Genomic DNA, 21,268 nt, shown 5'->3' on the forward strand with positions numbered 1-21,268 from the left:
TTACATATTAACTCACTCTCATGTCTATGACGGCGTTTTAGTGCTACGTTGAAAAAAAATAAAAATCTAAGATTACGAGAATAAAGTCGAAATGTTTTGAGATTAAAGTCTAAATATTATGAGAGTAAAGTCAAAATACTTTGAGAATAAAGTACTAATACTACGAGAATAAATTTGAAATATTTAGAAAATAAAGACTTAATGCTACGAGAATAAAGTCGAAATATTACAAGAATAAAGTCGAAATGCTATGAGAATTTAGTGGAAATGTTTAAAAGTAAGCCTTTATTGCGCATGTAAATGTCCCGGATTGAGAGCACCGGGAGAAGTTGCAGGCCTCAGGGATTGGTTTGAATATTACAACTTTATTCTCGAAACATTTCAACTTTATTCTCGTAATATTTCGACTCTATTCTCATAATCTTAAGAATTTTTTATTTTTTCAACATGGCACTAAAACGCCGTCGTACATATCAATCCAAATCTGTAACGTTTTTTTTTTTGTGGAATACAAAATAATATATTTTGAAGAATGTTGGTAAGCAAACAGTTTTGGTTCTTTTTCAGTGAATTCAATTGCAATTTTTGCACATTTAATGGAAGTCAGTGGGAACCAAAACTGTTTGTCAACTAACATTCTTCCGCAGAAGAGAGAAAGTCACACAGGTTTGGAATGTCATGAGTGAGTAAATGCTGACAGACTGTTCATTTCTGCGTGGACTATCCCTTTAAATGCTTTACTGTAAGTCACACAGTGACTCTCTATTTCCTCACTTTCTCTTTCTCTCTCTGCTTAGGGGCAACAAAAAGAAGGGCATAAAGTCCTCTATTGGCCGTCTCTTTGGTAAGAAGGAGAAATCGCGTTTAGATCAGCCTTTGAGCAAGGATGGCCAGGTGACACCACCTGTCATTCCAGGTAGTGTGAAACAAAAACGCATACATTACATGCAGGAAATGTCATGTTTTTATTACTACTACAGAGTATCACTTAAAAAGCCTTAAATTCAGTTTTATCAAATTTTAGGCCATAAAAAGTTTTAAATACTTCATATGGTATAAGTAAAGTCTTTGGTTTATCTGTCTTAAACAAGTAATTAAATTAGATTTTTCATACCGTGTAGTGAGTGAAGATTGTATACTCCTTAACTAACTATTTTAATATGTTGTTACACTTCAGATTTCGAGATGGGCATTGGAGATACCATGACCTTGAGCAAACTGGGCACACAGGCAGAGCGAGACCGCAGGATGAAGAAGAAGTAGATGTTCTCTGCTTTATATATAACTCACACAGCTCCCTTCACCCTGACGCCCATTAAATCACCCTGGAACATTCACTAATCTGACCTAATCCTTATTACCTCATTACACAGCTCAATTAAAGCAAATGACCAATCAGTTGGATGGCAAAGTGCCATTTCCTGCAGATAAACAAGTTACAAGTAACGCTTAATAGTAGACTAATAACATGGCCTCATTTGAGTGTACTTTACCATCTCCTAGAGTCTATCCTCATCTCCACATCTTATCTCTATCCCCTCACCATTAGTGTGACAAAAAATAGGTTTCCTAATTAGCACCTGCCATATGGATAAATTTGTGTGTGTGTGTCCATTCTTCGGCACTGTGCTAAGAACAAAACGTGCTTCTTGCTTGGGTGTTAGATGAGAAAAATAATGGGATAGCCTTTGCATTCTAATGAAATAAAGGATGTTAGAAGAATAGCCTAGTGCTGTTCTCTAATAGAATGAAAATCTGATTCAGATAAGTTAATATTGAAAATCATATTATATTTTAGCCAGAATAAATGAAATGAAGATTGCTGTTAAAATCCCCATATCATTTAACCAATACACTGTCTGCTTCATATGTTCAGACTGATGTGACTCTAGGGTTGTGTTTCCTCTAAGCTCTGACCTTTCTTTGTCTTGTATCAGACATGAGCTGCTGGAGGGTGCTAGGAGGAAAGGGCTTCCTTTTGCTCATTGGGACGGCCCAACTGTGGTCTCCTGGCTCGAGGTACAAAGATATTAGCCACCATCCCTCCCACAGAGCAGTAATGAGCACAGCACTCATGATCTCCATGATTATAATCACACAAATCATATGGGGGTGGGATACGGATGACAATAATTACGATAATTACTTACTCGCTCTGATGATGATGGAGATAACAAAGATGCATCTTGACGGACTTCTCTCTGGCATCCTCCAGCTGTGGGTGGGCATGCCAGCTTGGTACGTGGCAGCGTGTCGTGCCAACGTAAAGAGCGGCGCCATCATGTCGGCACTGTCGGACACAGAGATTCAGCGAGAGATCGGCATCAGTAACCCGCTGCATCGGTTGAAGCTGAGGCTGGCCATTCAAGAAATGGTGTCACTGACGAGTCCGTCAGCTCCTCTCACCTCACGCACAGTAAGAGCCTGACTGTAAACTGCTCACACAAATTGATTTTATTTTATTATAATAATTAATATTAGTAATTCATATTTTATTAAAATAATTAATAGTGAGTTATAGTAATTTCATTTAATTCTTATTTTATAAGTGAAAGTTTTCATAATAACAATTTATGTAAAAAAAAAAAATAATATTCAATATCTTTTTATGAATTAATTAGTTAATAATTAATTATGATAATTAATACAATTATAGTATTTTTTATTTTTTTAATCATTGTTTAAATACAATAATTACATAAATCTGGTTATAATTGTATAAATGAAAATCTTTATAATAATTTGTGAACAAAATATTTAATATATTGTTATAAAATATATTTTTATTTTATTTAAAACTATTAATTTACAAATGTTTCATTATTTATAATTATGTTTATTTATAATAATTTGGTAAATACATTATAATTGTATGCATAATACTGCATTCTATTTTTATTTAATTATTATTTTTAATGTATATATTATTTTTTTATTTATTTTTTTATATAAAATTAGTTTTATTCAAGCCCAAATAAAATATTGGTGATTTTGGTCCAGTTTAGATTAAAATAGGCATCATAGAAAATAATTGTCAGGGGTGTTAGTAACATGACTGCCAACTGTACAGACTTGCCTCAAAGGGACTTTACTAAAAAGGTAGATATGAGGACTATCCCATGTGAGATCATTTATCTGTGTGTGTGTCTGTTTTTCTCTGTTCAGTCTTCCGGAAATGTGTGGGTGACTCACGAGGAGATGGAAAACTTGGCAACCTCGGCCAAAATGGTTAGTCCATCTGGGTGACTCCCTTGTGCCCGTGGTGCCATGCATATGCCACGCTTCCGCAGCCCTCACAACCCCCAGCCTGCTGCCCCTGAATCCACCCCCATCTCCCTCTGCCCTGCAAACTACCCAAAGAGTGCGCTTATTAAACCTTTTGCATGTTTCTGTGTGATTGCTGTCCTGTTGCTTTGCAAAACTATGCCATATTTAACTGAATTTGCAGTAACTTAGTAAAAAACACAGCTGCTTGGTGTGCACTTCATCTGCTCTGACTGGACTGAACTTATTTAGCTGGAAGAGAGCATTGTTAACACTCTCCTCTGTGCTCTAACACGCTGGCGCTCTGGCCTTTGACTGACAGGAGAATGAGGAAGGAAGCTGGGCTCAGGTGAGAGAGCAACCGAGAGCCTTCCAATGGCCTCTTTTATGTGGTCTTCATTTTCCATTTTAAAAGTCTGTCAGTAGTATTTATGGAGTATGAAAGAAATGAAGTGTAGTTTCACTTAAATGTAGTTTCAAGTAAAAATTTGCAACTATATGTAAGGAATGCAATAGGAACTTTGTTACTTTTATCTAAAAATTAAAAGTATTTTTATGTGCCAAAGTGCACTTTTATATTATTATATTCTTAGAATATGGTTTATATATTTATAATTAATATATATATATATATATATATATATATATATATATATATATATATATATATATATATATATATATATATATATAAGCATAAATGATTTATATTTTAACATAAATTAATTATTTTAAATCAAACATAATATATATATATATATAAAAACATAAATTTTTAATATGTTTAAAATTATATTAAAATGTAGTATTAATTTATTATATTATTAAACAATGGAAATGTATATGTTGTAACTATAAAAAATACAGTGTATATATATATATATATGTGTGTGTGTGTGTGTGTGTGTGTGTGATTTAATTTTTTTAATACATAATTAAATATTATATTATAATTTTTTTTAACAAAATGTTGGTGTGTGTGTATTTATTAATCTATATATATATTTATTTATTTTGTAATTCTTTTTTTTTATTTTTTTTATTTTACATTTATGGATCTCTGTATAGGATCTAAATAAAAATGACTGCACTAAACCCATGTAAGATCCAGTTGTCATACACATGGAAAAATATCTTTTTTCTTTCTCAGACGCTAGCCTATGGTGACATGAACCATGAGTGGATTGGGAACGAGTGGCTGCCCAGTCTCGGCCTGCCTCAGTACCGCAGCTACTTAATGGAGTGCTTGGTGGACGCTCGTATGCTGGACCACCTTACTAAGAAAGACCTGCGGACGCATCTCAAGATGGTTGACAGCTTCCACCGGTAAACAATAGGATTTACTTTTTTAATAACTACTCATTTTAATACCCAGACTTTGTATGGAATGGTATATGCATTATATCCTTTCAGGGCTAGTTTGCACTATGGCATCATGTGCTTAAAAAGGCTGAACTATGACAGGAAGGAGCTGGAGCGAAGAAGAGAGGATTTTCAACACGATATCAAAGGTATGAATAAATTAACTATGATTAACACTCTCTGGATTCCTTACTTTACTTAAGTTATGAAGGGAAGAGCACTATCTAGTGGCCGTACCTGTTATCTGCATTTTGGTGGCAGGAATGTGTGAGGTCAACAGCTGAGCTTTTAAGTGTCAAATTCATTTAAAGGGACGGCGCCCAGCTGAACTTCAGCATAACACATGAACTTGACACAGCTGTCACAGCTTTTTAAAATCGTTCATCTTCATCGCTAAAGACACACGCACCAACTGCTTAAGACACACACACTTAAGCACATTACGCACGGGATTGTACAAACAGAAAGCAGGCTAGCCAGCTGTGCAAAATGATCATGCTCCACATATACTGTTACCTAAACACAGATATTTCCAGTACTGTTATAAACACAGACCCCTTCGAAGATTCGCTTTATTAATGTTTACTGCATGGGTTAGAGGTGGTCTTTTCATTCTGTTATCACAGTATATCACGGAAACTGTATATCACAATACACAAGTTGTTTCAATAGTTGTATGCGTTTTAACATATGAAATATATTACTTTTTGTCGGCCAAACTCCTAGACATAAAATATTTCATTGAAGTATCACCGTTTGACTTTAAGGTGTATATAATGGAAGTCATTTGAGTCAGTTTAATATGAAACCAATGAACCATTTTGTGTCAAGCAGAGGTAATAGCAAATGCATGTATTGTTGTCGCTCCCAGATACCCTGGTGTGGACCAATGATCATGTGATGCAGTGGGTTCAGAACATCGGTTTGAAAGAGTACTGTAATAACCTGCTGGAAAGCGGTGTGCATGGAGCTCTCATTGCCCTAGATGAGACGTTTGACTTCAGCAGCTTGGCCCTCATTCTACAGATCCCCATGCAGAACACTCAGGTGAGGAACACACATGATGTTTAACAGCAGTTTAAAGACACTAGCTGGCCCATTCTGTTCTAGCATAGAAAACTAACTAAGTTGATATAGTGGTTCAACATGTTTGTGGTCTTTCCAAAGTCCTGTATCTCTGTGTCTTCCAGGCCAGGCAGATTCTGGAGAGGGAATTTAACAACCTCTTAGCATTGGGAACAGATCGGCGCCTGGAAGAGGTTGGTAAACATTTGGATTCTTTTTGAATATTTTTTTTTTAATGTATATTTTTTGTCATTTGTCATATGCCCACTTTGCAGTCTACTTATGTTTATTGAATGTTTAATGAAGCCAAAAGCCTGTAGCTAAAGAATGTAATAAATAAGTTTTTTTTGTTGTTGTTGTTGTTGTTTTTGTCTTCTGAATGGGGCAATAATGAATAACCTGCAGGATATAGACTAGATTTTTTTAATGTACGGATGTCTACAGTGAAAAAACATCTCGAGATTTGAATGCAGCTTTTCAAAGCAAAGTTTTTAAAATGAAACAGAAATGTAAAATAGAGAAAAAAAAAATATTTGAATGTTAAATGAGACAGGAAATAAAAATGTATTCATTTATTTATGTTGTCTTTGTAACAGCTTTTTTAAAGTGAAACAGAAACATAAAATACAAATATTTTAATATTTTAATTTAATGAGACCGAAAGTAAATATAATATATAATATTTATTTATTTTGTTTATTTTGTCTTTGTAACAGCTTTTTTAAAGTGAAACAGAAACATAAAATACAAGTGTTTATTTGTTTATTCTGTATACAAGGTAACAGATTATTCTAAATGAAACAGAACTAGAACAGCTATAATATTTATTGATTATTTTATCTATTTTATTTCGAATCTATTTTATATCTGTTTAACAGTTTGTTTATTTGGTTGTTGTTGTTTTTTTCAAATTAAACAGAAACATAAACTAGAATATTTGCGTTATTCTTGTTTTAAAATGGCCATTTTGGGACACAGCAATGAGTCTGCAGCCAGACTCTCCTGACGAAGCAGCCAGGATTTCACTGATCATCATTAATGTTGACATTTGTTCCCTTCTAGAACTAGGAAATTATCATTGTGCTGTGATACTCGCTTCTCTGTTACCATATACGAAATAACACGAATGAGATGTTGGCACAGTCATGGTTTTGAACAGTATCTGAACTCAGTTGTTGTGATGTCATTCCTTTCAACAGAGTGATGACAAGTCTTTCCGAAGGTCTCCATCGTGGCGTAAGCGCTTCAGGCCGAGGGACGGCCAGGGCCTGGGTATGATGCCAGGGTCCATAGAGACTCTGCCCGCTGGCTTCCGCCTCAACACCATGTCCATTCCCCCCTCGATGGCTGCTGTGCCCAAGAAACAGCTGCAACCAGAAGGTAGAAAGGGGGGGCAGGGTGTTTTCCAAGGGTGAAGTGAGTTCAGCATTGCCATTAACACATTGCTCTTTAGTGGTTGCAGTACAGTACTAACAAGTAGGGCCTTCTCTAACTCTTTTACAGTTTATTTTACAGTACTAATTGCAAAACATGAATGCATTTGACTATGAAAGCATGTGTTGAAAGTAACTAATATTAATGGCACAGGACAGGGTCATTCAGCTTGTGTCACTGCATGTTTTTTTCCCCTCTGTGTCTCTGTGGTTCAGCAGCCGGTCCCCCGGCCCCGCAGAGACTAGACCCCTCAGCTGTCAGGACTTACTCCTGCTAACTTGCTTTTACTAATCACTGCACTCACACTAACAGGTAAGCTGGTCACTGCAGCCTCTCTGCTCAGATAGAGATGTTCAGAGATGCTCAGTTTCGTTTTTGTTTGGTACATGAATGGTCAGTTATAGCTTAAGTAGCTTAAACTAATATAAAACAGAGAATTGAATGAAAGTTCATATAATCCACTAGGAACCACCTAGTAACCAATCAGAACATGCAGCAACTGTATAGTAACTGATTGCATTATTGCACTCCATTATTTGATTTAAATTTTCAGTGTCCTTTCATGTATATTTATTCAGTTTCGTGGATTATATGAACGTGAGCTCCGTTTTTCTCTTTACATAATTTATTCAGTTAGATATTTTGTGTAATTATGAGATAATTAAATGTCACATTTTAGAATTATGTCAGTGTTCTTTTGGGTTTGTTGGTACAAGTTAAGCACAATCATTAGAATTTGTAGCATAATGTCGGTTAACACAAAGAACTATTAACTAAAGTAGAAATTGCAGTTACACAAATTGGCCATTCACACAGGAAGCATCTTTTCATTATAATTCTTTTAGGGAAACATACTCTAAACCAGCCTGTTTGACAGTTGCAGTTGCATCTTCTGCATGACACAGCATTCTAAAAACACAGTGCTCAAGTTAAAAGAAATTAAACTTTTAAAAATGCATCTGTAGAGCTTTATCTATTCTTTTTTCATTCTACTGCCCTGTGTTTTAGTGCAAAAACACATTCTGTCTGAAACACACTTATAAGTTGTTTACACAGGCGTTCTGCTTCTAAGTTGTTTTCTATGCAAACGTGGTAGATATCTGGTGTCTTTTGCAGTAATCTAGATTGACTTAGCTTTTTTTCTTTCTTTTTTTTCCACTGCTCAACATTTCACATATACACATGCGCTACATGGGCATATTTGCATTGAGCTCTTGCATCTTTTGCATTGTTCTGCTTATAAAACGGCACTCTAAAACATTTAAAGAAGCCCAACTTTTAAAAAAACCAATTGCATTTTTTTTTATTCGACTGCCCTCTGTATGGCATTTTTAAAGGCAAAAATGCATTCTTTGTGTATGGCTCATTACACCAGACATACATACCAGCATCTAGACAGTTTAAAGGCTGAATGTTAAGCTCTTAATTTTATTAAAGCATGAATTCCTATATAAAAAAGCATGATGATTTGTAGGTGTTGCCATGAGGTTAAGAAGTAGTAGACAGCTTGTGTTTACACTGTCCTGACTTACATTAACTTGTATCGAACCCTGAATATGCTTCTTTTATTTTCTTTTTTTTAAATAAATATAATTATGTTTCTGTTATCTTCTCATTTTCCTGCTAGTGCATTCCCACTACCTGTACGGACACATGCTTGCGGCCTTTCGAGAATGAAATATGCCAAAATCTGGGGACACCTTGAAAGGATGAGGGAAGGGTTAACCTCCACCCCTCCCCTGTCCTCAACAACACCAGAGCTTTCTTGGACACCGTGCAATAGAGGGGGCCAGAAAGGTGAATTTTGAACTCTGAACGTGTGGAACGCATAGCAGAGAAACCTCGTCCTATCAGTCGTTTCCCAGTAATCCCAGTTCTATAGTCTTTGTGGTGGTCGTACTTAACTGGTGTACTTGGCCCTGTAGTCTGTCAGTGCTATAGTCTGCTCCTTTGGGTGTGCCATTGGCATTTTACTATATAAGGCTTTCTCTCCTTTGGTTATGCAAAGTATTAATCAATGTCTCTGTATATATGAAAAACAGAAAATTATGCTCTTATGTTTTTTATGGAAATATATATCAGACTTGTATATGGAGATGAATATATCATATGAATTTTAAAGTCTCGGTTGTGACTGTTTCCTGTCGGTTAGACAGCTCCGTCTGTTAGGACGGTGTTGTATAGTGGTGACTGGAGAAACGTGAGTTTGTGTTCACATCAGCAGTGCTTATCCACGTAATACACTTCCAGGACTCCGAGATCGTATAAAGCCATGATGCTAAATATTGTCGAGCATCAGGGAAAGCAATAGACTTCAGTTCACTTAGCATCAGGAGAGGAAAAAAGAAATAAAGAAAAGTAGGACCTGTGAACAAATGTGATCTTCGCCACTTGAAATTCAGCATTACAATGGGAACAAATGATTCTCGATCAACCTGCCTACCAAACTGGTTCAGAGCGCGTGTCAGTCTGTTGGGCATTTCTTGTTTTTCTTTCTTTTCTTTTTTTTAAGACCGTATTTTCTGTAATTCACAGGATGTATCGTGCTATTGTGGCAGCTACTGTACTGTGTGGAAATGTGTGTATGTGTATTATAAGTGTTACACAATCCTGACAAATCATGTTCTTTAAAAAGTGCTCTCTATTTAAAAAAAGCGAAAAAAAAGTATAAGTATTAATGTGACTTTTTTTTCTTTTTTTATACACAAAAAAATTAATAAAAAATCATCGTCATTCTTAAAATAATTCTGTCTTATTAAATGAATGATTGATGATCAAGTCTTGTTTGTGCTGTGTGGGTCACTGTTGGCATTGGGGCGTCCGGTGGAGCATGCATGCCACTAAACTTGACAATCACTGTAGCATCTTTTGCCTCTTTCTCGCTCTCAGTCATCATTACCACAGATCTGAAGGAATATATCACCAGTCAAACACTTGAACTTGAAATCCTGTGGTGTGCTGCTCTTTTTTAAGCCTCGATCTGCCAATTGTGCCTAGCCTTTCACAGCCAGTTTAGTTGGTTCTGCGTTTTTTTTTTTTTTTTTTTTTTTATGTTCGGCGTGCTGGCTGAATATCTGTTAGATTTTTAGTGGCTTGCTAAAAAAAATGCCTTGATGAGGACCAAGCGTTTCCCTGATGCGACAGTGGTGGAGTAACTGAAGCCTCTTGCTTTGCAGCGTGTTCTTCTGTGATGGTCATTTTTACGCTGATTTGTTTCTGTAGCTCTTGACAGTAATGTGAACTGTGAAACAGGTGCAGGTCTCTCTCTCTCTCTCTCTCTCTCTCTCTCTCTAGCCCCCTCGCAAGCTCTTTCTCTTTTGTGTGCATGTAAGGTTTAATGTGTGTGTGTAAATAGCTGATTTATGTATATAATTCTGTAGAGTAGATGCCGATTCCACATAAAGCATGTGGTTGAACAAGTGAGATTTTTCTTTGAATGTGATGTTTGTTTAGTACCGCTCAGCTGCTGAGGTTTTTTTTTTCACTTTACATGTAAAAAGCTGTCACAAATAAATAATTATATATGAATATATAAAATAAATATTTACCTTATGTATTATAAATCATTTCATGGACTTTTATTTGTGTGTTTGGTGCTTTCTTGCACACAAGACTAAAACCAAAGCCATGTTTTAGAGAATGCTGGGGAAAAAAAACACCAACTATAAATTAGATGATCAAATCATTAAGTAAAAAAAAAAATTAATAATAATATATACAAATACACAACAATCTTTATTATAAAAGTCAAATAAATTATTCCAAACACACCGAAAAATACAAAATAAAATAACAAAACCACTCTGTAGAAAATAGGAACATATTTACATGACTGGCATTCAGAGCTAGTTTAAATTAAGCAGAAATTGGTCAAAACTAAAAGTAAAACATTGGACCCACAAATGTGTTTTTTGTTTTTGTTGGTAAGCATAAAACACACACAAACAGAATGAAAAAAAAAATAGGAATCAAGAGAGAAAAAGGACAAACTATGAACTTATGAATCGGCCTGTCTGAAGTTTAAGCAGGAATTAGGCTGATCTGAAATTCATTCTTATTCCTACAGAGATAAGAAACATTTGGAAATATAATCATATGGACCTCAAGACTTGTCTGGAAATTAAGCTCCCAAGGCTTTTATGACATTTAAAAGCTACTTCATTCACCTTGGGTGTTACAGATAGTGCTGTTATGGTCAGTGAAAGCTGGTCTGAACATAACGGTGGTGTCACCCTCCTCATTTATTTGCTTATGTCCACTGAATAAGAGACCGGAGTCACTTCTGTTCCTGTAATGCTGTCCACAATAGACGTCAGAGACCTCAGGTTGGTTTGCTCTGAGGACTCGCCATTCAGGAGATCTGAGGAAATTGGAGAACTCTGTCACATGTTTGCATGGCAAGTCCTTCAGACCTCACTTTTTTATGCAAATTCCAAAAAGAATTAAATTTTTTTGTGGCTCAATGGAAGATTTCAATAGTCAGGCTAGTTAGTGTAGATGTGGTAGTCTTACCCCCGTGGGTGGAGCTGTAGGCGTTGGTGCAGTGCTCAGACGCACTGCTCCACTCCGGACTGCTACAGCAGGTGCTGCCAGAGCCCTGGTCGCTAGAGGACGACATCTGTTACACACAAACACACACACTACTGTCAGTCACATCACCAGCCATGAATCATGCTCTGCACACGGCAACCTATTATCCTTCACACATTCGGTTTGATTGATTTTATATGGGCAGTCTAATGTTTTTAAAAACGTTTTTTCTGACTTTTGTCAAATATTCTCACTTAATGAATGAGGAAATCAAATTTGATCATATTTAAATTGAATTTTGATTTTAAAAAGTCCTTTTTTCTCACAAAGTATTCTGCATTAAGGCTTAAATTTCTGATTTTACCAAGAAATAAAATCAGTTATTACAAATATGACAAAATAATTTTATTAAACATATTCAGTTTTTCAGTGCATTCGGTCATCTTGTCATTGAGTGAATGACAAAATATAGCTGAATGTTTTTGTTGTTGTTGTTGTTTGTGAATATTTGTGAATAGGTTGATTTTCAATAGAAATATTAGTCAATTAAGCAACCACAAAATTACATTATGTCAAAGAACGTCTGCTTAATAAATGTAAAGCACTTTCCAATGACCTTGACCTGTTAAAAAGTACAGTCCTGTTTGACAGCGTGTATGTCACATTTAAAGCCCATCGTACACCTGCCCTTGATTTCCCAAGCTTCACTCACCCCTTGAGGAGCTGCGGCTCTGTAATGCATGTTTCCCTGCTCGTGCTCCTGCTGGTTGAGAGAGCTGACCAGCGCCTGGAGTCTCTCAATGTACTGGATGGCGCTGCGCAGGATTTCCACCTTAGGCAGCCTCTGGTTGGGATTCATGAGCGTGCTCCTCTTAAGAGCCTCAAAGGCCTCGTTGACTTTCTTCAACCTCCTCTTCTCCCTCAAAGTGGCGGCTTTCCGTCGATCCATGGTGACCGACTTGCGCTTACACACCTTGCAGGCCCAGGGCAGACACTGACCCGGACAGTGCTGCTGCTCTTGGTGAGGGGACATGGACAGACCGAGGCTAGGAGATGGAGACGGTTTGTCCTCCAACCCCACTCCGTTTGACAGCAGCCTTCCATCACCACACAAGCCCACCATGGAGCTTCGATCCTGATATCCTGCTTGGTCGAAGCCTCCGTTCAGCCTCGACTGGAAGAAGTTATCACCGCCTTCGTAAAAACGCTGGTCTGCGAAGAAGTAGGGGTTGGTCTCGAAAAGCTCCATGTCTTGCTGGAATTAGAGTCCACCGGCTCTGCTCTGTCTTCTCTGAAAGCGTTATAGGTCCTTTGCGGTTCTTGCGAGTGTGTGTGGGTGTTTCCCCCCGGAGCTGAGCTCGTGCTGAAGAAGATCTGTGGACGACAACTGCTCCACACCAACTGCAGTGGTGGCATTTAAACTCTCTGCCTGGTGTTAGATCTGTAGGTTAAATATAGCCAGGGCTCTGTGAAACCTGACCCTGCGTTTAGCTGTTGCCACACATCTAAACTTTACATCTCTTTTCATTCCCCAATCTTCTGGGGATTTGGGACCAGTTTGCTTTCGAGAATGGCGACAGGCTGCTGTTGAAAGTCCAGGAACATGATCTGAGTGCCATGGAAATCAAACAGACTACAGCAGATATGAAAGATCCACTACGGCTCCTTAATTAACTGCTCTAAATCCTTGTCAGACAGTATCACCTTCTCTTCCAAAGCAGAAAAATGTGGCACACTTACTATCAACAGTTCGATGTTTCTATAACTTGGCTGGAGCAATTCATTGAGGGTGTCTGTTTGAAAAAAAAAAAAAAGATTAAGATATTTTTTAAACTTTAGTTAACACTTTTATACTTTATGAATATATATATATATATATATATATATATATATATATATATATATATATATATATATATATATATATATATATATATACATACACACAAGGTTCAGAAAAAGACTGGCTTAACAAAAGCTGAAATATATAATATCATGCATTATGTTAATAATAATAATAATAATGCATTTTATAATAAAACAATATAGTATTACAGTAAATAACAATAATAAAATATGAATACAAGTGTTTGATAATGTAAAAACAATAATAATAATAATAATTATTATTATTATAAATGCATTAATAACTCAATCTTATATTTTGTGAATATAATAAATATAAAAGTAAAATTATTGTATATATTATGTATAATATTATATATTTCAGCTTTTGTTATGCCAGTCTTTTTCTGAACCTTTCTCAGTCATTTGCTTTTTTTGTAATAATTTGCTGTTAATAATAATAGTAATGCATTTGTATTACAAAAATACAATAATACAGTATATAAATTATTAATAATAATATATTAATATAAATGTTTAATAATGTAATACCAAAAAGAACCATTATAAAATTATCAACTCAATCTTATAATGTGTTGGGAGTATAATAATCACATTTTAATATAAAACATAATATAGAACATTCTAAATTGGTCACTTTGTGGAATGTCCATCATTGGTTCAGTAAGTCCCTGACCCCAAAAAGTGAGGTAGGCTCTCCGGACGCTGGAAATCCCTGATGGGCTCGTCTGGGCTCATTGCTCACATGCTAATTCAGAGGAGCTTCCGCTATGTCCCATAATGAATCCACGGGCTTATTTATGGTTACTGACACTACCACAGCTATTCAAGGTTCATGTAGTAGATGGCGAAGGGGGTTTTTCACCATGATATTTTCCTAAGTGACAGTATGCTGAACACTTCTACTGTTATATGTGAAAGTGTCCCTTAAAAACTGTGACTTTTTAGCTTACAGGCGTAGAATTGGGGGACCTATTTCAGAACTCAAGGTACCTTCTGTCCAGTACTGGTCCGAAATGGGATGCCCCGCAGTGCTCTCGTCATGGTAACCCAAGCTTCCATCCTTGGCAGGATTAGGAGGCTGTGCAGTTGGCTGTCAGGTTAAAATGTGATGGATGATCACTGATGGTTGAGGAGCACAATGGGGCCTCTGTGGCTGTCCAGGCTGCAGGAGAGCAGTGTGTCCGAGTCACTCACCCCGGACCTACCCTCAGCCTACTGTCAGCAGAAACAGAGGATGGCAGGGTGACAGGTCCATGCAACCACACACACACACACACACACACACCACCCAGGAACTCTTCCTGAAGAGGAAAGCACTTTCTCAGCATTTTTGGTAAAGAGGTCAGGTTGCTAATGATATAACACAGTTGTCTTGCTCAAAAGGTGTGTCCCAAATAAGAATGTCTGTGATAAAATCTTTTGTAAAAAAATAAAAAAATCTGAGAAATGTACATCTTTGTATTCACATTGGTTTCATATAATTCTGAATAGTTCTGAATAACATTATACAGTAAAAAATAAAAGTTTCTGTGACGTTTTAACAATAATAATCTTAACTAATACTTCATAAATTTTGGTTAGTCACACCAAATAACATTTTATCATATATATTTTTTTTATTATTATTATTAGTAGTAGTAGTTTTGTTAACATATACAGTGGTACATTTAAGAAATACCAGTAAAATATTCATAGACTATTTGATGATGTTTTAATGAATCTTAAAGTTGAATCTTCGAAATGTATAATTGATAAATCTTAATAATAATTTTAAGAAATTGTATTACACATTTTCAAAGTAAAATAGTTTTAACAAAAATTATAATAATAATGATCACAACTAATCCTTCATAAAATACACCACATGACACCACATAACATTCTTTTTAAATATTTTATTTATTTATTTATTTATTTATTTTTTAGGTAGGGAGGGAGGGAAGCAGTTTTGTTAACATATAGTAAAACTATTTAAGAAATGTCAATAAAAGATTCCAGAGAATTTGATGTTATTTTCCCCTCCATTTCTTACTTCTTAAATTCAAGAAGAAAAAAAAGAACACAAATCATATCTAGGAACCAGACCATAATATATTTACCATTGCTCTTGTCAGAAGAAGACAAACAGAGCAGCATAGCAATGCTCTGCCAAACACCAGCAATATCTTGGCATCATGATTCATGACATTTAAAAAAAAAATCACTCAAATGGTAGAACCTGTTGCTGTTCCAGATCACAGTCCACTTTTTATGTGAATCAACTAAATCATTAACATTTCATTCACAATATTTTTAGCTTTAAAACTCTTACATGAGGTACCAATCACTACGCAATCAATAGTTTTCATCAACTTCACCTACTTAAAGTCACAATGAGCTGTATCAAGTTCAAGTGTGCCTGACTACCGGCAAGCACACTAGAAACACAGGTTTATCACGGGGGATTGAGTAGATCCTGGGCCAGACAGATGATATCTGTCTATTTGAGTGGGTCTTAGGTGTAAGGCGACATGGTGTGCTGCCCTGTCACTGAAAACAGTTCGCCACTTCTCTTCACTGACAAGCAGCAGCACATTGCAGGACAGCTGGCAGAAAGGGAGGGTGGAGAGAGGGGGAATTGGCTTCTTGTGAAGAAATGCCCAGAAAGTGGCTGCATTAGCCATGGGGTGCTCACTCTTCACTCATATTTGGCCCTCGAACCCTAAAGATATTACTGTATGGCCTTCGTTATTGCTTTTAGGAGAGTGAGTAGTGACTGGAACAGATGCTTGGATCCTCTGGAGCGCAGCGCAGAGCTGGTCTAGCAACAGGTTCAGGGGTGTTTGTCAGGGACTCTCTTTTCAAGCACTTCTAAGCACGCCTCGTCAAATACAGTAGCCCCACAGTGTTTGGACACTTGAGACGCACTTTAAAATGTATGATTGTGATTATGTAAGATCAAAAGTGAAAGGAAATGCCATTTATTTCACAGAAGGACAAAAAAAGCGAAATGTAGTATAACATGTTTGCAAATGCTGCTTGGTTTTAATATTTTATCATCTATGGATTTATACATTTTGAAATGTTTTTGTGTCCAAATATTTTGGGGGCCGGTACTGAAAAAGGCACTAGAAACTGAGCGGGGTCTGTTTATCTGTCTGCCCCTCCGTCAAAAATATTTGTAAGTCTGTGCTGTGTTCTCATCAGTTTGTCTTTTACAATGCAAAATAAAAAAAAAATTATATATATATATATATATATATATATATATATATATATTCATTAGTTGAAAAGGCTGAAATAAAATACAATATTACATGAAAAACTTACAAATTTTAATTCAACAATCTAAAAAAAAATTATAATAATAAATTGAAGTACTAAAATGACTGAAATTAAGATAAATATAAATTTTTAATACAAAAAAATGCAAAATTACTTAAACTTAAATGAAATGAATCTTTTTATATATATATGAGTCATATTTAAATAAATAAAATAAACTAATAAAACTTAATACTATAATAGTATAAAAATAATACTCAAATAACACTGACCAGTACCTGTGTTTGTACTGTCTTTAGGGCTCTCAGTCAGAAAGAAACAGTAGTGGACAGGGCCTTACAATACGATAGTCACTGGTCTCTTTTATCAGGTTATAATCCTCTACAACAAACAGAATGGAAAGCATGTGCGTGTGCAGCTGTCGGTGTCTTAGTGCAAGTGGTGTCATGTTAAGTCACAGGAATGGTCCTGGCTCTCTGAGCACCATGACTGCCTCACCCCTCGGTGGCACGCTACTCACTGTTAGTAAATGCCTCTCTCCAAGAGACCACAAACAAATAGGCCCCACTGTAGGAACGGAAAGAAGAATACCTTCATATTTTGTTTGACCGTTCTGCTTTAATGCATGATGCAAAAAAATATATACAGTAGGCTAACCTTAAAAAAAAAAAAAGAAAACATAATTAAACATTGCTTGCTTGGGTTCTCATAAGATAAGAAAAATTGGAAACAAATAAAACTACATGTAAAAATAAAATATAACAATAGTTATTTCCTTTAGATATTTCCTAATAAAAATATAGAGTTCAAATCTCAGGGTAGTCAATAACAGATGAAGAGAAAGCCTCTGTTAGTATCCACTGATAGCATTCGAGAAGATCTGAAATAGTGATGCTCGATTCTTCAATGAATCATTCTTTTGAGCCGGGGTTCTGACGATTTATGCTACCCACTCAGATTGTGCTACCTCCCATTACAAAAAAAGGTAGCACAAATTAAAAGCAAAAAAATGCTACCTATCAGATTGTGCTACCAGCATCTTATTCATGTGATTTGAGGCTTTTTTTATGGTGGCCAAGAGAGCTCAATGAGCCGTAACATCAGAAAACACATGCAAACAGAAAAGCACCAGCAAATCAAAAAAACATCTTCAGTTTGACAGCAGGTGCTGCAAATGCTCCCAAGGCAAACAAATAAAGAAATGCACTGCAAATGCTCACAACTAAATTTTATTTGCAGCACGTTTCTGGTCATGTTGTGAGCATTTGCAGTGTGTTTCTTAATTTGGTTGAGTTGTGAGCATTTGCAGTGTTTTTTTTTATTGGTTGTGTTGTGAGCATTTGCATGTGTGTTAAATTGATGAAGTTGTTTAATTAATTTACTTGTGTGTTTTTCTATTTGCATTGTGTTTATTTCGTTGTGTTGAGCTCTCTCAGCCACTGTATTTTTTTCATGTCCATACCTACCCCTACTCGTCCACACCTATACCCTTAAAACAATGCAAATATATTTTTGGTAGCACAAACAGATAGATAGCATGTTTTGTCTACATCGGCACACAACCCACGCAAGGAAGATAATTCCACAAACAACTGCAATTGCAGGTTTTCAAACAGAGATGGCAACAAAGAGGCAAAACTTAAAGACTGCAGCTTTAAGTGAATGAAAGGCAATAATCAGCAAATAACTTTTTGTTTGAATGTTTCAGTGTTGTTATGCATAGAGACATCATTGCTTAATAACACCAGGACCTGATTAATCTGCTATTTGAACTGGTTCAATGAGTCGAACTGTCCGAAAAGAAACGGTTCACGGAAATGAATCGAACTTTGCATCACTTGTCTGAAATGAATAAACTTTGTCACCACCTTATTTTCTGCTTTTAATATGTGTTGACTTCACCTCTTTTTCAAATACACGAGTCACTTAGTCAAGTGTGTAACGATCATTTAGCGTTCTGCTTGTGTTTTCTGCTCGATGTAATGGGTAAAGTCATGTGATCCCTGGACACTTCAGAGGTCTCATTTATAACTGTTGCGTATGCACAAAACGGCACTTTAAAAAACAAACTTGACAGTAAAATTTGTGAATCTTCAAGCAAACTCTGACCCATGCGCATTGCATACTGACCTTTATTGCTGGAGAGAGAGAAGTAATGAAGGAAACTGTTTTGATTTCATCATACACTTGTGTATTAAATATTCCACTCTCATTAATGGAGATTACATAAACTCATTATGCAGAAGTTAAACCAAAATAATATGAATTTAGACATAGCCTATTAGTAATGGATGCGCTTGATTACTTTTCCTGTGGAATGTTATGTTTTAATGGCTGCGAGGAGTACACAATAATTTATATTTAAACTAAACTGCAACATGAGGGTGAATAAATAATGAAAGGATTTTCCTTTTTGGGTTAACTAGAAATGGTATTCAGATGACTGGTTATGCATAGTAAAACTAGGCATTGTAAATTATTGTAAATTAGTGATTTCTGGGAGGAGTCGATGTGGAGATCCACGTATGCACAATCTTCCCTTAATGGGATTTATAAAGGGATTTTTGCAGTTTCTGGCGTGGTTTTATGAATCTGAAAAACTTTGTGCATATGCAAAATCTAGCTTTTGTGCCTATGTACACTTTTTGTCGTGGTTCATGAATTCACTGTCTCTCTCTCGTCTAGTGTGCTGTTGTGTGTGTCTGTGGGCGTGGTCACCTATCAGCGGTAATCAGTGGCGCCAGCTGGTTTCTATTGTTTGTTCCCTTTATAGTTCAGTAACCTTTGTCTCATGTTGTCAGATCGTTGTGCTTCCCGGTGTGTTCCTGTACCTGTACCTGTACCTGTACCTGTACCTGTACCTGTACCTGTACCTGTACCTGTACCTGTTCCTGTTCCTGTGTCTGTCTAGTTGGAGTGGATTCCCTGTGTCGTCGTTGTGTTCTTCCCCGTATTTATTCTCAGCCCTCATTCATCGAGCACCGCCACGAGGGTTACTTCACTACCGGTATACCATTCAAGGGATCATCACTTGACTGAGCACCTTCACCAGTTGTCCACCGAAGTCCCTGCGTCACAGTCCCATCCTGCGTGGTGTCCGCCTGCCTGTTCTGCTGTGCTGTGATCTTCATTAAGCCTTATTCTGACCATTGTGCAGAGTACTAATAAACAGCTTTATTGCAATTACATCCTGTTTCTGTCTTACGTAACACTTTTAACTTTGCTAGATAAGTCAACTACACTTTGGATTCGACTCAATTCTCAACACCTCAGAATTTTAGAAGTGATTTGTTTTTGTTTTTTGCAATGTCATATATTCAACAGGGCTTCATTTATTTGATTAAAAATATAAATACAGTAGTATTCTTAAATATAATTACAGACATAATTTATAATATAATCGACATTTAAAATAACTACATTTTATTTAAATAGCTTATGTTGTGTACTGATTTGGTACTCAAGAAATATTTCTTAAAGGTGCTGTATGTAGGATTGACACTGATTAGTTGGACTAGGTATTACAGTCCAAATTCAAAATATTGGAGAGGGTTTTTTTCACCCGGCCCCTCCTCTTCAGATTTGACGGACACGCAGGTTGCCAGATTGATGACACAAACAGGAATTAAATGAATTCAATGAAGTACGCTTTGGTTTCCGCCAACTGGCAACCCGGGGTGCCGAAATACAATTGGGTAAACTGTCAGTGGGTGGGGTTCACAAACTAAAACAAAGACTGACATTCCAGCCCAAACGCACATTTTTAATGGAGAATAACTGACTGTCAATGTTAAAAACAGTTGTGCAGGAATATTTTTGTGGAAACTGAGACAGTTGTTTAGGATTTTAATTTAATGCTTTCTTGCTGAATATAAGTTTGACTTTAAACTGTATAATATTTCATTTGAACTGTAGTTTGGTATGTCCTAATGGAAACTAATATATTTACAGATGATTCCTTTCATTTTTATGAAATTAGAAACGTCATCCTTTCGTTCAGCTCATTCAGAGATAAATTATTTCCTTAAGTAATACAGTGTCAAATTAGCATGTTATTCTACAACAGTACCAAAGTCATATGGCTAACTATTAATCACCTTCTTGAACTCTGGCAATGTGACTGTGGCCTCTCATGGGTCAGTTAAATAGACCAGACAAGCCGTTAACGATACATCACTTTCTAAGAGCACCATCACGGCGGCTGTCCATGTAGGAAGCTGGTGGAAACACCTCTTGACAAGAGCATAATAGAACAGCTGACAGCCCCATTAAACCGTGTAACAGTCTGCAATTCCCTTCAAGAGACTTTATGGAAAAAAAGAACTCTGCATTTTCTCGTAGTGTAGGCTAATTAATGCTAAAAATGGATCACCTTTGACCTCCCTATCAATCGTTTGCAGTGCCAGTCAAGATCAAGTTTGGAAGTCTATTCTGTGTTTTCCACATAACAGGGTGTGTGTTCCAGCGGAATTCCATTTGA

At 36.2% G+C, this 21,268-nt stretch overlaps 2 protein-coding genes across 12 annotated transcripts in view; one reads left to right on the top strand and one right to left on the bottom strand.

The window, feature by feature from the left end:
• LOC132126262 (liprin-alpha-2-like) overlaps window positions 1-10,688 on the top strand; it is a 102,192-nt gene extending 91,504 nt beyond the window's left edge. For 4 of the 11 annotated variants that reach the window (XM_059537400.1, XM_059537392.1, XM_059537398.1 and 1 more), the window contains 13 exons: window positions 798-916; window positions 1,178-1,259; window positions 1,938-2,019; window positions 2,216-2,416; window positions 3,166-3,228; window positions 3,587-3,613; window positions 4,415-4,590; window positions 4,678-4,775; window positions 5,498-5,673; window positions 5,817-5,885; window positions 6,891-7,071; window positions 7,341-7,437; window positions 8,753-10,688. In XM_059537400.1, coding sequence (XP_059393383.1) covers window positions 798-916; window positions 1,178-1,259; window positions 1,938-2,019; window positions 2,216-2,416; window positions 3,166-3,228; window positions 3,587-3,613; window positions 4,415-4,590; window positions 4,678-4,775; window positions 5,498-5,673; window positions 5,817-5,885; window positions 6,891-7,071; window positions 7,341-7,402 — 1,336 coding nt within the window. In that variant the 3' untranslated portion in view covers window positions 7,403-7,437; window positions 8,753-10,688. The remainder of the gene's footprint in view (window positions 1-797; window positions 917-1,177; window positions 1,260-1,937; window positions 2,020-2,215; window positions 2,417-3,165; window positions 3,229-3,586; window positions 3,614-4,414; window positions 4,591-4,677; window positions 4,776-5,497; window positions 5,674-5,816; window positions 5,886-6,890; window positions 7,072-7,340; window positions 7,438-8,752) is intronic. The other 7 variants (XM_059537393.1, XM_059537397.1, XM_059537394.1 and 4 more) reach the window with 4 other exon arrangements.
• A 153-nt stretch (window positions 10,689-10,841) lies between these two features.
• On the bottom strand, window positions 10,842-13,069 carry LOC132126634 (myogenin-like). Its single transcript, XM_059538010.1, has 3 exons — window positions 12,368-13,069; window positions 11,638-11,743; window positions 10,842-11,485 (listed from the first exon to the last, which is right to left on the bottom strand). Exons 1-3 carry the CDS (start codon window positions 12,902-12,904, stop codon window positions 11,367-11,369), a joined length of 762 nt encoding a protein of 253 aa, XP_059393993.1. The 5' UTR covers window positions 12,905-13,069; the 3' UTR covers window positions 10,842-11,366.
• Window positions 13,070-21,268: the final 8,199 nt, after the last annotated feature.

Source organism: Carassius carassius, chromosome 44 (genome assembly GCF_963082965.1).
Source record: "Carassius carassius chromosome 44, fCarCar2.1, whole genome shotgun sequence".
NCBI lineage: Eukaryota > Metazoa > Chordata > Actinopteri > Cypriniformes > Cyprinidae > Carassius > Carassius carassius.

Excerpts from the sequence above, each read along its gene's own strand:
- LOC132126634 (XM_059538010.1), bottom strand. The coding sequence starts at position 12,904 with ATGGAGCTTTTCGAGACCAACCCCTACTTCTTCGCAGACCAGCGTTTT. Across the intron at positions 11,744-12,367 it reads GAGCCGCAGCTCCTCAAGGG|ATGTCGTCCTCTAGCGACCA; the intron begins GTGAGTGAAGCT and ends TGTGTGTAACAG. Across the intron at positions 11,486-11,637 it reads CTACAGCTCCACCCACGGGG|ATCTCCTGAATGGCGAGTCC; the intron begins GTAAGACTACCA and ends CAATTTCCTCAG.